The sequence below is a fragment of the Gymnoscopelus microlampas genome (genome assembly GCF_963454915.1).
Source record: "Gymnoscopelus microlampas genome assembly, chromosome: 5".
NCBI lineage: Eukaryota > Metazoa > Chordata > Actinopteri > Myctophiformes > Myctophidae > Gymnoscopelus > Gymnoscopelus microlampas.
In genome coordinates this window covers 56054078-56071293 of record NC_139942.1, presented here as the reverse complement: position 1 = coordinate 56071293, position 17216 = coordinate 56054078, and the positions used below count along the sequence as shown (strand labels likewise).

The window sequence follows — 17216 nt, the reverse complement described above, 5'->3', positions numbered from 1 at the left end:
GATGCCAGGTTGAAAGTGGTTGATATTTAGAGTATTTAATTTGCCTCTGCTTTGACACAAAGTACTGATAAACAGTTGTAAATGAAACCGTTTCTACAGTTGCATAATAATAGTGTGCGGTTCTCACACAATCCCCATGAAGTCACACCTGAACCTGTGTCGCGGAAAAACAGTTTGAGAACGGAGAGGGGGGGGGGGTCATACTGTACGTACTGTACGACCCTCTCACCCAGCAGGGCAAAGCAAGGTCGGGCGTGAGATGATGAAGTGACTTCACAACACAGAGATACTGAGATACAGAGACACTCAGTGGTGGGAAAGTACTAAAATGTTGTACTTAAGTAAAAGTATCAATACTGCAATGTAGAAATATTCTGTTACAAGTAAAAGTCCGGAATTCAACATTTACTAGTTTAAAAGTACAAAAGTATTGGTATCAAAATGTACTTAAAGTACCAAAAGCAGAAAGCACTCATTATGCAGAAGGTCCCATTTCACAAGTTTTCAAATGTATACATCGTATAAAAGTCTTTTTAAAAATAGCCAATCTACAAGCTCACAATGCGTCGCATCGCGACGCATTGTGACCTTGTAGATCTGCTATTTTCAAATGGCCGAAATGTATATATAGGGCTGAAGTGGTTACTGTATGTTTTGTAATAATAATCAAAAATCTACAAAGTAACTAAGGTTTTCAAATAATTGTAGTGGAGTAAAAGTACAATATTTGCCTCTGAGATGTAGTGGAGTGGAAGTAAAAGTACTGAAAACTGGAAATACTCCAGTAAAGTAAAAAATCCTACAAATGTACAGTACTTGAGTAAATATACTTAGTTACTTTCCACCAGTGGAGACACTGCATAGGTGCCTAGAGGTGTCCTACAAGTCCGAGGTGATTCTATGTGTATTTGCCGCAGTATACCATTTGTTCCAGCCGTGGGACCGGTGTTCCAGCCGTGGGACGGGTACACCAGCCAATCAATCAACCCGAGGACCACCCAGGCTTTTCTCCACTCCCCCCAAAAAAACGTTGACTTTTAGTAACGATGATTCCACAGGTTTTGATGAACGAGTGTTCGCTGAACCTTGTGAGTTATTATACGAGCACACACACACACACACACACACACACACACACACACACACACACACCCAGAGCTGCTGCCCTGTGAAACATGACATTTCTCCTACCTGTCAGGTAGTCGGGGTCGGGCACGGGATCCGACAGCTCCTCGTGGCACTGAACCTCTGTTGGCACCGACGCCACCACCATGCCATCTGGGAGCTGCTGCTCGATGCCGCGGGCAAAGTTCTTCTGCCTGCGTTGGCACACAGGAAGAGGGATGACACCGTGAGGAGAGGCCGTTATTTAGAGACGTCATTACTCACTCATCCAACAAGACGACCTCATGGGGAGGAGAGGGAACAACAAGGGGGTGGGGGGGAAGGGGAGGGAGGGTGTGAGAGAGAGAGAGAGAGAGAGAGAGAGAGAGAGAGAGAGAGAGAGAGAGAGAGAGAGAGAGAGAGCAGTAGTGGTGTAGAGTCACTAAGAACATTTATTCAAGTACTATACTTAAGTACAATTTTGAGGTACTTTTACTTTACTGGAGTATTTCCATTATTGTCTATACTTTTACTTCTACTCCACTACATCTCAGAGGCGAATATTGTACTCTTACTCCACTACAATTATTTGAAAACTTTAGTTACTAGTTACTTTGCAGATATAAATGATCACGAAATAAAACATACATTAACCACTTTAGCCCTATTTTATACCTAGGCTATTTGAAAATAGCAGATCTACAAGCTCACAACGCGTCGCGATGCAACGCGTTGTGAGCTTGTAGATCTGCTATTTTCAACCATTGTTGTACTTTTGGTACTTTAAATACATTTTGATATCAATACTTTTGTACTTTTACTCAAGTAAGTTTTGAATTCCGGACTTTAACTTGTAACAGAGTACTTCTACATTGCAGAGAGAGAGAGAGAGAGAGAGAGAGAGAGAGAGAGAGAGAGAGAGAGAGAGAGAGAGAGAGAGAGGCCCTGAACATAGCACAGACATGTCTGTGGCTGCTGTCCATGGTCCTGAAGTAACTGTATCTGCTGGAGAGAGAGAGAATCACTTTAACTCATGCAGTGCCAATGGCGTGTCAACACAGTGTTTTCAGTGTTCACCCTAGATGGTGCTGTTCACCAACCTATGAGTGATCCTATGACTTCTGCAGAAGAGTAGACCCGGACATAACGTGATCACAACAAACACAGCCCCGCCCCCGTCCATCTAATGTCAAAAGATCCAGATACATATATTTCTATCTGCTTTGTTTTGTTTCTGTGTTTTGTTGGCGAGAACAAGCTGTATTCACAAGCCAATAAGTAAATAATGGAGGGCCGCGGTGACACGCATCCCCGAGCTATTTTGCGACACTCGGTGTGCCGATCGTCCTGGAACGAAATACTGCGTGGCTCTTGTAAGGTTAATCAAACACGCTGGTACTGGCTGCAGACTGTTCTGAAACACGCTTGGCAGTGAATGAGAAAAGATTAGTTTCAAAATGTAAAGTGAAATATCAAATGAATGTATTATTAGAAAGGAATTTTACAAATCACACTCTGCCTCTACATAGAAAATAGTTTGATTCTCTACACTGCTAGTGAACAGTGGTGGAAAAAGTACTCAATGTTTTACTTAAGTAAAAGTATCAATACTGCAATATAGAAATTACAACAGTCCGGAATTCAAAATGTACTTGAGTAAAAGTACAAACAAATTGGTATCAAAATGTATTTGAAGTTCCAAAAGTAAAAGTACTCATGATGCAGAATGTCCCATTTTAAGTTTTCTAATGAAAACCTTTTGAAAATAGCCGATCTACAAGCTCACAATGCGTCGCATCGCGACGCATTGTGAGCTTGTAGATCGGCTATTTTCAAACGGACGAAATGTATATAGGGGCTGAAGTGGGTAATGGGTAGTGTTTTGTAATAATAATCAAAATCTACAAAGTAACTAAAGCTTTCAAATATTTTCTTTTGAGTAAAAATGTAATATCTGCCTCTGAGATGTAGTGGAGTAGAAGTAAAAGCACTGAACATTGCTGGTTGGTAAATGTTAGGTGGAAAAAGACACGAGCGTCAATCATAAGCGAGAGACACAGTAAAGCAACACCTTCTGGCGGGCACATCGTTTACGGAGAAATCCATAGAAAAATAACAATTACGTACGGTACCACGTTGTCTCTATGTCTGGAGGAGAAGACTTGTCTGAGTCTAAGCAAAGCATTTCTCATGTTTATGTTGATAGTTCTGGTGCATTGTGATTCATCTGTAATGTGATGTGTTTGGGTTGGTTTTTTTTTCAAACGGCTGTCGGCTGCACTTTGCGTTTAGTTTTTTCTGCCCCATTATTCACTTGTGTAAATGCAAGAGAGGTTCAAACAAAGGTTTTATTACACACACACACACACACACACACACACACACACACACACACACACACACACACACACACACACACACACACACACACACACACACACACACACACACACACACACACACACACTTTAGCTCTTTTGATCCATTCAGGCAAATTAGTACTTTAGTCATTCCGGCAGCATTTATGATAATAAAATATGACTATATTATATTTGTCATGTAAGTGATCTCCAGTACCACATGTAAAACGTGCAGAGCATTTTGGATCCACTCCCAGGGCGCTATTTTCCGCTTAACCTAGGGGTCTACAACAGGGGGTCCGGGACCCCAGGGGGTCCTCAGAGTTACTACAGGGGGTCCGCCAAATCTTTGTGTGATATGATTTAGTTTTTACCTTAACCACTTGAACCCTAACATCCCTTTTATGAGGAGAACTTTAGGCCAAAAATAGCAGATCTAGAAGCTCACAACGCCTCGCGCTGCGAGGCGTTGTGAGCTTATTGGCTATTTTTGGCAAAGAGGTTTGGTGTAGAAGGGAAAAAAGAGCAGACCAAGTAAAACAAAAAAGTTTAATCTGAAACACAACTTTATACAATATAGAGGGGGTCCCTGCTTCCTCTCTCTCAGCTAGGGGGTCCTTGGGCTGAAAACGTTGAAGACCCCTGTGTTAACCCATTAAGACCTGAGGCCGATTCTACAAAATATTGGTACTGTACATCAGTGTTAATTTCGTTGAGTGAGACTAAGACGAAAAATATGCGTCAACGAAGCTTTTTCAAAGACTAAGACTAAACGAAGACTAAATGAAACGTATACGGTGAAGACGAGGAGTGAGACGAAAATGTAATGGACATGTTAGTCAACGAATTAGACGAGACGAAAATGTTAGGGCGGGACGAATGGAGAAGAGATCCAATCAGAATTATATTTTTTGTGGGACTAGTTGGGAAGGGATCCAATCAGAACGATCCTCATTGTTAGTTAGGTTGATCCACCCGGAAGCAGACCATATTAGGAGCCAGCATGGACGCTGCAGGCAGGAACGCAACCAAAACAAACTCACAACAAGCCGGCGCACGGGGAGGAGGAGGAGAAAAAAGTGTATTTACTTTAGTTTTAGTCTAAACTAATATGTGAAATGACAGAGCATTTGGGACGCAAACGAAGAGCTGACGTCTGGTCACACTTCACCTATCTCACGAAGGAGGACAAGACCATCTGTAACATTTGTGACTTGAAACTCAGTGGGAAGAACACGACTAACCTGAAGCGACATTTAGAGACTACTCATCCAGCAATACATAAGAAGGTAAGCACACACGCTAATGTTATTTTATCAGATAAACCACTGTACTGATTAAAGAAGTAAATGATGTCGCTACTCGTAAATAGTAAATGAAAGATAAATTGTCACCGTGACAACAATGACTGTGTTGCCAGATTTCGGAGAGAAATAAGCAACCAGGTTAGGCTACATGAACACTTTAAACCTATACACAACGGCTTTTTGAAAATAGACTTTTTGGAAATAGCCGATCTACAAGCTCACAACTAATAAAAAGCAACTACCAATATTTACAAGCAACTTTACAGAAAACAAGGTCGCTTTTAATAAGCATACATGGCAACACTAGTTGGTGTGTGTGTGTGTGTGTGTGTGTGTGTGTGTGTGTGTGTGTGTGTGTGTGTGTGTGTGTGTGTGTGTGTGTGTGTGTGTGTGTGTGTGTGTGTGTGTGTGTGTGTGTGTGTGTGTGCTGCGTCACACACACCAACTAGTGTTGCCATGTATGCTTATTAAAAGCGATACGTTTTTTTGCATTTCTTTAGACAAAAACACGTCTACACTAGTGTGTGTCACCTACATAGTCAATCTATATACCATTTTAAAGGTACGGGCCTTGTGATTAAAATGATGCAAACCAAAATAGCAGATCTACAAGCTCACAACAGGTCGCACTGCAACGCCTTGTGAGCTTGTAGGTCGGCTATTTTGGATTTCTGCACATTGTAACATTACTGACCTGTTGAAAAATGAATGAATAAACAAGGTTACTGTAGCAACATTAATGAAATGCTGCTACTTATGGGCAAATCTACTTTCCACCACTGGTCTGGGTGATTGAGTGAGAGAGATGTGTGGGGATTAGATGAGAAAGAGAAAAATCACAATTTGATATCTTATTTCCTTCCCTTATTCACCCTCACAGATACAGAGGACTTCTGCTAGTGCTAACACACTAAACACAGATGATGATCATGATGGGCCAAGTGGAAGTAATGCTAGTAGTACATCCCAGCAGACCATCTCTACAGCTTTCCTCAATTCTTCCAAGTACAAAACGGACTCTAAAGAACAAAAGACCAGGGTGCAGGCCATAGCCAAATGGATTGGACGCTCAGGTTTACCAGTCACAACAATTGAAGATGAGGACTTTTTGCACATGATGGAGATAATAGACAGGAGACTGACTGTTCCAAAGAAAACTAAAATAAGCAATTTGATTGAGACAGAGTATAACGATGAGAGACAGAAATTCAAAGAGAGACTGGCTGCTGCACGGAGAGTATCTATTGGCCTTGACATGTGGACAAAAAAAGGACTGACAGCCTCATTCCTCGCTATAACTGCATGCTACTTTTGTGTTGAACAAAGTAAACCTGAACACATATTGCTGGCTCTTGAACAAGTAGCCCATCCACACACTGCACTGTCAATTAAGGCATGTGTGGACAAATGTATGCAAGAGTGGGCCATTCCAAAGGAGAAGATCCTTACAGTAATAACAGACAATGGTAGTAACATGGTGGCAGCCTTTAAGAACACCACTGCAGCAGAAGAGGAAGGAGGCAGCTCCGAGGAAGACTCCCCTGGCTCCTCAATAGAAACTGACTCTGAAATTGATGACCAGCGGTGAGCGATGTTTAGTTAATTATTTTACATTACAGTCAATGATCACATGAATATGAAACACACTTTTCCCCTCCACTGTATATTAGACTTATTTGTCTTTTCTTCTCGTTATTAGGTACCATCAAGTCAACATGGAAATGAAACGAACACCGTGTGTGGTGCATACCTTACAGCTTGTGGTCCTCATGGTGCAGAAGGAGAAAACTGTCTCTAAAGTCATTGATAAAGCAAGGTCTGTGGTAAAGCTCTTTCGCAAGTCCTCCGTTGCAACACAGAAGGTAGTGAAAGGGCCTGGTCTTATTGTTCTAAATGACTGCCCCACACGCTGGTCAAGCACATTCAACATGATCGCACGACTCATCAAAATCAAAGACGCAGTCTGCGAAATTGCAAATGAAATGGGATGGGACACCTTGCTTACTAGTGAGTGGCAAAAGCTTTCATCAGTGCATGACCTACTTCTGCCTTTTGCGGAACATACTAAAACCCTCCAGAGTGACACCACATCCTTGTCCCTAGTGGTCCCTGCCCTCTTTGATCTGCTCAGCCACCTTACTGAGTTTGCAAACAGCAGTCGCTACAGAGACCTCGCCACTCTTGCAGAGAAAATGAAAGCAAATCTGAACCTGCGTTTCGCTTGTCTCCTGGATCCAGCCGATGAAAAGTTCTCACCACTTGCAGCAGCTGCCTGCTTTGTCAACCCAACTGTCTGTGAAATCCTTGTTAATGTTGATGTGGGTGACGCGAATATCCAGGAACTGCTGAATCAGGCAGAGGACTATGTGGTCCAATCCACTGGCACTGCGCCACACACACAAGAGGACCAGTCAGACGATGATGCAGAAGAGATTGAGGAACCAGGAGCAGCTTCCTCAAAGCAGCCAGTGTTTAGGTTTCTTTCAAAGTGCCGCACCACAAGGCCTAGACAGAGAACCTCCACAACCAGCATCGGGCAGCAGATCACTAAGTACAAGGAAGAACTTTCACATCCCATCACCAAGGACACAGGAACAGGCTTTTGGCTGGAAAAGAGTGCCAGTTTTTATCACAGTTTGAAACCGTTTGCGTTAGACTTGTTGGCTATGCCAGCTTCTCAAGCTTTTGCAGAGAGGGTATTCAGTGTCACAGGTGATCTCACAAGAGGACGGCGCAACAGAGGAAGGGTCACATTGGAGCGAAGTGCTTTCCTTAAAATGAACAGAAACAAATAGAACTGTTGTGTTCACTGCTACAGCATTTCCTGTAGAAGTAGTATATGCTCATGAAGCTCAACTAAATGCTAAACATGACTGTTCTGGTCTGTCATTATTCTTTTTGTTTAATGTGAAGAGAGCAGAGATATATTTTGTTGTTCCATGCAACGTATTAATTAACTTGCCTTGCACTCAGCACATCGTTGTAATCTTCAACAGAGGAATATTTCATTTTCTGTATTCAGTTTTCTACTGGGTTCACATTATTTTACATATTGGGTTTTTTCAAATCTTTGATTTTGCACACAATGCAGTGCACACTGCACAGAGAGTAACAAAGACAGACTAGTCTGTAGAAGATGATGCTTAGAGTTCTTTGGTTTTTAGTTTAATGTGAAATTAACCTGTATTTTCCAATTGAGGATTTTTTTTGTTGATTTACTTGAACAGCCAATTTACAGCCACAGCTTTTATTTTACATTTGAGAATGGCACCTATTTGTTCTTTTCAAATCTTGTTGATTTTGTCAGATGCTCACAGTGTTGTTGTTTTTTATGTGATTGATACTGTATTTGCCTGTAAGAGCAGAGGTTTTGTTCCACACACTAAGGCATTGTAGCCTAGCCCTGGTAGGTTTACTTCTTTTGAGTTACTTGAAAATACTAACCAAAGTATTGTATTGAGGTACCATATGTGGTATCACAGCCAAGAAGGTTTTATTTGTTTATTCTTTTTTGAGAATTGCACTTTTTTACTTTTATTACACTATTTGTCTTATCTTTTTGTATTTGCACACAGATTAACAGACAGAAGACAATGCCTTGTTCAGAGTTATGTGGTGGTTATAATATTCTTTTTCAAGAACATTGTACAGCTTGATGAATGAATGTCATATGCACTGACTGCATACCTTTTCAGGGAGAGCAGGCCTTCTACTCATTTTATCTGAGATCAAGGTCATGTACTTATTTCTTGTCATTTAATACTAAAAATAAAACAAGACATGTTTCATATTACAACTATATATCTGTGTCTGTAATGTATTGCATATTCAAACCTAAAATGTATTTGGCAAAGACTAAAAGTCTAAAAGACTAAGACTAAGACTAAAAGACAAAGACTAAAAGTCTAAAAGACTAAGACTAAGACTAAAAGACTAAGACTAAGACTAAGACTAAAAGACTAAGACTAAAAGTCTATAAGACTAAGACTAAAAGACTAAGACTAAGACTAAGACTAAAAGACTAAAAGACTAAGACTAAGACTAAGACTAAAAGACTAAGACTAAAAGTCTAAAAGACTAAGACTAAGACTAAAAGACTAAGACTAAGACTAAGACTAAAATATTTTGATATTTAGTCGACTAGACTAAGACTAGACTAAAACTATTTCAGAAGACTAAAATGGGACTAAGACTAAATGGCGTGGTATTCAAAAGACTAAGACTAAGACTAAATCAGAATTTGCTGTCAAAATTAACACTGCTGTACATCAGTGGTGCTCAAACTTTTTCATGTCAAGGACCTCCCAAAATTATATGTACTAGACCATACCCGGTCAATGCATCCGTGGGGGGATATGCGCACATGATCTGGCAACCCGGGAGGAAGTTTGTCCCATAGCTGGGCAGGCCCGTAACCATGGCAACATTATTTGACACAAAAGCGCTAATAAGAAGCTGAGATTTGATGAAAGTGAAAAAGGGGCTTCACAGTTAAGTTCAGATGGTAATGGTCGATGGCTGTGTGCAAAATCAGAGCAATTGGTCCAGCCACTGAGGAGAACCGGGTAGCTTCACCACTACACTCACCACGACAGACAGAGGTTACTAGAATTATAGTAGGATTTGGCCACAGACCCCCATCTCAAAATAGTTTGTTCCAGGGACCCCCCCATGAAGCAAAGATTTCAGCTACAAATGTTAGCTTTAAAAATATATATATTGAAAGATTTGCACAAATTTTAAATATTTTTCTAAAATAGCAGATCTACAAGCTCGTAGTGTGGCACTCGGTACGAATTGTGAGCTTGTAGATCTGCCATTTTCAAATGCATGAAATATATATATAGGGCTGATGTGGTTAATGTATGTTTTGTGATAATAATCTAAATCTAAAAAGTAACTAAAGTTTTCAAATAATTGTAGTGGAGTAAAAGTACTGAGATGTAGTGGAGTAGAAGTAAAAGTACTGACAATTGGAAATACTCCAGTAAAGTAAAACAATACCTCAAAATTGTACTTGAGTACAGTGCTTGAGTAAATGTACTTAGTTACTTTTTTTACCACTGGAATTAGGCTTATGAAAATTAAGGACACTAGCTGCTTGAATTGTGAAACAAAGTTGATCTGATGATTAAAGGGGCGACGGGGGGATAATTGGGAGGAGGTTGCTGCTATAACGCTCTGTGGGGTACAAAGTTTAGTTTGTTGATTAATTGGCTTTTTCTCCTCATATAAAATGTTATTTTGTCAGTCGGTTGAGCGTCAAACTCATATTAGCATATTGTCTATTTTAACCCATTAAATCCGGGGGAAGCATCTGTGTCATTTAAACATTTTTTTGGCTATTAAAAAATAGCAATTCTACAAGCTCATAGATCTGAGCTTGATCTATGAGCTTGTAGATTTGCTATTTGCGCAAATATTTGAATACATATATATTTTTTAAAGCGAACATTTGTAACTCAAATCTTTGCTTCTGGGGGATTCTACAAATGTCTTCTGAATCCTAACAGTTTAAAAAAAAAAAGACGTATGTTGCTATAATATCAGTGGTGCTCAAACGTTTTCATGTCAAGGACCCCCACAATTATATGTTTCTGACTGTGGACCCCCCCATCTCAAAATATTTTTTTCCAGGGACCCCCCAGAAGCAAATATTTCAGTTACAAATGTTTGCTTTAAAAAAAAAAAAAAAAAAAAAAATATATATATATATATATATATATATATATATATATATATATTCAAAGATTTGCACAAATCTTCAAGATTCTTCAAAAAATAGCAGATCTACAAGCTCATAGCGCGGCACTCGGTGCCGCGCTATGAGCTTGTAGATCTACTATTTTGTGAATAGCCAAAGAAATCAAAAAATGACACACAGTAGATGATGCCGGTCTTTCCCGGTCTTAAAGGGTTAAGGTAATGTCGGCAATTACTGGGTTTGTGGCCTCCGAAATTGCGGAGCACGAGGTTCATTAAGGAGATGTCTGTGTTGATTCTGCATTCCGGCATCTGTCACTTTCAGCCTGAGAGCAATTATACACGTTTCCAGCTGTCGGCTTTACCAAGGCGCTCAGATTGGCAACTTGATGAGCGAGTCTGAGTTGTTGCATTTGCTTAACCGTTTTAGACCGGGAACACATCTCTGTAATGTTTTTTTATTTCTTTGCAGCATGCTACGGAGTACAAATTTTGCACATGGACTAAAACCACCAATAGGGACGAACTGTAATGACTTAAGCCCCGCCCCCTCTGTCTGCCCATTGGCTGGGCTTTAAACAGCCATTATTCCAGTTTGCAGCATGCTACCAAGTACAAATTTGGTAAGTGGACTCAGACCACCAATAGGGACGAACTGAAATGAGTTAAGCCCCGCCTCAAAGGCACCGCTTCCTTCACACAGGGTGTGATTTTTTATTTCTTTGGGCTATTCAAAAACAGCAGATATACAAGCTGGTGCCGTGCTATGAACTTGTAGATCTGCTATTTTTTATTTTTTTATTATAAAATCGTGAAAAAAACGTGAAAATCTTCGAATATTGTTTTAAAGCGAACATTGTTTTACTCTTCTGTGGACTTTACAAATGTCTAAATCCAAAGAACTTACGTTTCTATATCAGTGGTTCTCAAACATTTTCATGTCAAGGACCACCCAAAATTATATGTATTTGGCCGCCGACCCCCATCTCAAAATGTGTTGTTCCAGGGACCCCCCAGAAGCAAAGATTTGAGTTAGATATGTTCGCTTTAAAATAATATATATATTCAAAGATTTGCACAAATTTTCACGATTTAAAAAAAAAATAGCGGATCTACAAGCTAAGCTTGTATATCTGCTATTTTTGAATAACCCAAAGTGTAAAATAATGCTTTTTAGCTCAAATCTAAAAATGACACAGATGCGTTCCAGGTCTTAATGGGTTAATGACAGCTAGCGTTGTTATTGTGAGGTTTACCGCTATAAGAGTTGCGAAGTGAAATATGGAAACATATGTTTATGCATCCACGTCAAGCTGATCCCTCTAATATTTGAGAGTGTTAGATGATGAGTGAGAACGTGCAACTTTTTGCATTTCATCTGCCACTGAGAGGATGATTACGTTCATGTTCATGTTCATGATCACGTTCATGTTCATGTTCATGTTCAGAGCCCACCTTCCTCTGACTGAAGTCTAGAACCAGACTTGACGTCATCCCAAAAAAAGAAAAAACCTGTTCAGTCCCATGTTATGACATTTAGAAAAACACACATATCTCGGATTTCTTCTTGTTCAAAAAAGATGTGTTCATTCATTATTTATTTTTTTGCCAGACACTATCAAGTGGCTGTGTCTGTGGTGGCCAGTGTGGTCTTATAATCAGGGATCTGAGGCAGTCGCCGGAATGAGAACAAAGAAAAACGCTAAAACATTCATTAGAACCTGCTGCTTCCGAGCCGGTGTGTGTACAGAGAGAGAGAGAATAAAGTACAGAAGAAAGAAAAAGGACGAGGAAGGAGAGAAAGAAAGAGATGTGGGGTGGAGTAGAGTGGAGTTATGAAGAGGAAGGCTGGCTTTTTAACTTCTCATTACTGGAGTCCCTGATGCACTCCCAGAGAGACAGAGTGGTGTGGTGTGATGGAGGGCGGGGCTCTGGTAGTGGCTATTTTATGGAACTATACCCATCGCCCACCGGGCGGGGCTTCCCATCGCCCTACTGGACTTGTGAAGCCCCTTCGGTGGGGGCGTTGTCACATTCCACATGTTCAACCCAGATTTGGCACAAACAAGGGAATGAACTCTTTCTCATGCTGTACAACAAAAATGTGGAATGCCGTACCGAGGCACGAGAGGCAAGTGTGAGCCACACAGAGTGAGCTAAAGCGAGCGAGTCGCCGTGCCGAACGTTGCAAGTTGTCGTGCATACACTACTACTGTGTGTGTGTGTGTGTGTGTGGGGGGGGGGGGGGGGTGGGGGGGTGTTGCAGGGAGCTGAACACACACACAAACACACACACACACACACACACACACACACACACAGAGGACACTAACAGAGTCAACGTTTGGGTCTCCAGTTTATGGTGCAAAGTTCTACAGTATGTTTGTGTTTCAAGGCATGGAGAAGCCGGGCTGATACCAACGGGATTGTGTGTGTGTGTGTGTGTGTGTGTGTGTGTGTGTGTGCGCGCGCGCACACACGCGCGTGCGTGCGTGCGTGCGTGCGTGCGTGCGTGCGTGCGTGCGTGCGTGCGTGCGTGCGTGCGTGCGCGCGCGCGCGCGCGCGCGCGCGCGCGTGTGCGCGCACGCGTATGCGCGCCCGTATGCGCGTGCGTATGTACGTGCATATTGCAATAAAAGACCCAAACCCTGTCTCCTCTCCTGTCACTGTCGTGCCGTGAAAACAACCCACAGCTACAGTCAATTACCTGAGAGCTAACTGACACTGTATCCATTTGTAACTCTCAGAGTGTACACATGTAACCAAATCGGGTCCATTTGGTTACATTTGTACACTCTCAGGGGTGTGACCACAGAAAGGATGTTTCCGCCCGCCAAAACGCTGTGCAAATAAGACACAAATAAAACCTGTGTAATTCTGATAGCATGCGCCGCACCGATAACTGCGCTGCCAAACAAGAGAGCTCTGATGCTATTTGCATGTATTTAATTTTGGTATTATGCATACACTTGGCACAAAATTCTCCCCTTTCTATGCAAATGAGTCTCACTGCAAAAAAAAAAGATGAAGAAAAAGTCCAATTTACAAACACCAGCGCTAATAGCCACGAGCTGTTAGGAGTGAACGTTGTTAGCATCTTCAGAGAGCTGCTGGTTCCTACTGAAACACATTTATAATGGCTGTCCAGTGGTGGAAGAAGTAAGACAGGTTTTTAAGAGGTGCCAGCAGTGTCTGTCTGTCTGTCTGTCTGTCTGTCTGTCTGTCTGTCTGTCTGTCTGTCTGTCTGTCTGTTTGCAATGGTGTAAAGTAACTAAGTGCATTTACTCAAGTAGGCTACTGTACTTTACTGGAGTATTTCCAATTCTCAGTACTTTTACTCCACTACATCTCAGAGGCAAATATTATACTTACTGTATACTCTAGTACAATTATTTGAAAACTTCAGTTACTAGTTACTTTTTAGATACATTTCGGCCATTTGAAAATAGCCGATCTGCAAGCTCACAACGCGTCGCATTTGTGAGCTTGTAGATCTGCTATTTTTATGCATTCTGAGAACTTAAAATGGGACATTCTGAATTATGACTACTTTTACTTTTGGTACTTCAAGTACATTTTGAGACCAATAATTTTGTACTTTTACTCAAGTAAATTTAGAATTCCGGACTTGTACTTCTACATTGCAGTATTGATATTTTTACTTAAGTAAAAGATTTGAGTACTTTTTCCATCACTGATGCACAAACACCTGCAGCTGACTACAACACAAACCTGCAACTAATTACCCAACATAAACAGGACACCACAGCACAACACTCACACACACACACACACACACACACACACACCACTTACAGTATAAACACACACACACACACAAACAGGAAGGCGAAAAGCGCCAATTAACGAACACGTCCACACACACACACAGAGAGAGAGAGAGAGAGAGAGAGAGAGAGAGAGAGAGAGAGAGAGAGAGAGAGAGAGAGAGAGAGAGAGAGAGAGAGAGAGAGAGAGCGTGCACGTGCACACGCACACACTCAAGACGCGCACGCAAGCACATGCAGGCACACACGACACACACCATAGCAGCAGCCCTTTTTTCTATCTTTAATTAGCAGGCGGTGTGATTTGCTTCAAGTGGCACTGCTATGAGAAGCCTATAGTGAAATGATTTGACAGACAGGGATTTAACATTGTTCTGAGCTGTTCTTCACTGTGTGACGAAAATAATGTAGGGCTTACATTACATTAACCCATTAAGAGCGGGAAAGCGATCTGTCATTTTAGATTTTAACCACCTTAACCATTATTTTATATTTTGGGCTATTTACAAAAAAAAACATAGATGTTCACAATCTGAGCCGTTCAAATTACATTGTTTAATCATCCGTGCAAAGAACTGAAAAATCTACTTTAACTACTTAAGCCCAGTGGTGGAAAATAACTAACTACATTTACTTAAGTATACTCCACTACATCTCGGATCCAAATATTGTACTCTTACTGGGCTGCTGTCTTTAGAAACACTTTCTTTGGACAGAGTGGCCCAGTGGTCCCAGCCTGCCTTGCCACGGGGGCCACGCTCGTGTCCCTCAACAATCTCTGTCCTAGATGGTGTCTGTACACTTCTCTGAAGAGGCAGGATGAAAGAGAACGCTGGAATCTACACGTTTCAGGTGTTTGAAATAGTAATGTGTGATGTGCCAGTGAGGCATCAGGCCGTGTGTGTCGTGTGTGTGTGTGTGTGTGTGTGTGTGTGTGTGTGTGTGTGTGTGTGTGTGTGTGTGTGTGTGTGTGTGTGTGCGTGTGTGTGTGTGTGTGTGTGTGTGTGTGTGCGTGCCCACACGCAAAGTATCAATACTGTAAAAATGGAAATACTCTGTTACAAGTAATAGTCGGGAATTGAAAATGTAAAAAAAGTTAATGTGCTCATTATGCAGAAAGTCCCATTTCAAGTTTTCAAATGTATATATGTGTTATATCTCCCCTTTACTAATACCAATCAGTAAAGTGTTCTATATCATTTTAATCAGTGATTAGTCACCTTTACAACGAGGTACAGCTTGTAAGCATCAGGTATTCATGGAATGAGCAACACAGGCAAACGTGTGGGTAGCGCCGAGCAAAAATGTGCCAAAATCACCCAATATGCTTTTGCTGGTAATTGCTCTTGTTTTGAGCGACCTGCCAGCCAGCACACACCTGCTGAGAGGTGGGTTCTGCAACGTTGCGTTCTGCAACATGGGTTCTGCAACTTTGTTGAGTTTGTGTATGCTCCAAGCAGCAACACTGCCCCCATGGAAAGATGCCACGTTTGTCCCTTCAGGATAAGGGCTGTGCAATAGGGCAAGTGAAGCTGGTGTTCTGTTACGCATTATTTTATGTCAGCCCTGCTACCATTTGCAGGCAGGTGTGTGCCAGTCAAAGGTGTATGACCTGCACCTGCATGGGCCCTGCAACTTTGACATCTGTCTTTGGTACCGTTGTGCAAATCTGCCTGTAAATCTATGGTTCTTCAGTGAAGCAAGGGGTCTTGGGTTGTTGTCTTCCTTGTTGACTTCACCAGTCTCACAGAACTTAGTCCTAAGTTTGGAAATGGTACCAGGGCTAACACCAAATAATGCTGTCACTCTGCATAACGGAAGACCAGCTTCACTTGCCCTGTTGCACGGGCCTTATCCTGACAAAAGTGGCATCTTTCCATGGGGGCAGTGTTGCTGCTTGGAGCATACACAAACTCAACAAAGTTGCAGAACCCATGTTCAGGTGCCAGTCACTCACCTGTGAGGCAGTCACACACCTGTGACTGGCACACACCTGAAGCCCATTGAATGTCATGAATGTCACAACATTGAATGTCAGCAGAAAAGTCTAACAGGCCATTTTGGCACATTTTTGCTCGGCGCTACCCACACGTTTGCTTGTGTTGCTCATTCCATGAATGCCCGATGCTTACAAGCTGTACCTCGTTGTAAAGGTGACTAATCACCGATAAAAATGATATACAACACTTTACTGATTGGTATTAGTAAAGGGGAGATATAATGGCCCAAATTCAAGTTTCCTTACATTTTGTGAGCAGTTTTATATATTTTTTTTAAATAGCAGATCTACAAGCTCACAAGGCGTCACATTGTGAGCTTGTAGATCGGCTATTTTCAAATGGCCAAAATGTATATAGGGCTAATGTATGTTGTGTAATAATAATCGAAATCTACAGTACAAAGTAACTCAAGTTTTCAAATAATTGTAGTGGAGTAAAAGCACAATATTTGGATCCGGGATGTACTGGAGTAGAAGTACAAATATTGGAAATTGGAAATACTCAAGTAAAGTTCATATATCTCAAAACTGTACTTAAGTAAATGTAGTTAGTTACTTTCCACCATTGTGCTTAAATGATCTACACCATGAATTAAAAAAAAAAAAGTAATATTTAATATCATATTGTTTATGTCCCTCAAACGTTTTTCAAAAGGTTTGAGCCTAAATCAATCCTCAGATATACTCATTCTGACTAACTTCTCTCTGGCTTATAAAGCACTTTCACCTGCAATACCACATTGTCCTGTTTGGCATGGGGCACTATTGAGCCAGTTTGTATTTGCATGTTATTTCCTGGTTCTGTGTGGAAAAAGCAAAAAAAAAAAAGGGAGGCATTGTACCGAACGTGACGTCACGTTCGGGTGAAAATCAGTTTGGTCTGTTTTCAGACCAATTTACAGAAAACCCCAGATATGCTGTGAAAGCCTGAGTGTTCAAACTGAGGTGTTTTTGG

At 41.3% G+C, this 17216-nt stretch overlaps 1 protein-coding gene across 1 annotated transcript in view; it reads right to left on the bottom strand.

The window, feature by feature from the left end:
- astn1 (astrotactin 1) overlaps positions 1-17216 on the bottom strand; it is a gene marked incomplete at both ends in the record, with an annotated part of 706990 nt that overhangs the window by 329702 nt on the left and 360072 nt on the right. The window contains one exon of the mRNA XM_084058603.1: positions 1192-1319. Coding sequence (XP_083914729.1) covers positions 1192-1319 — 128 coding nt within the window. The remainder of the gene's footprint in view (positions 1-1191; positions 1320-17216) is intronic.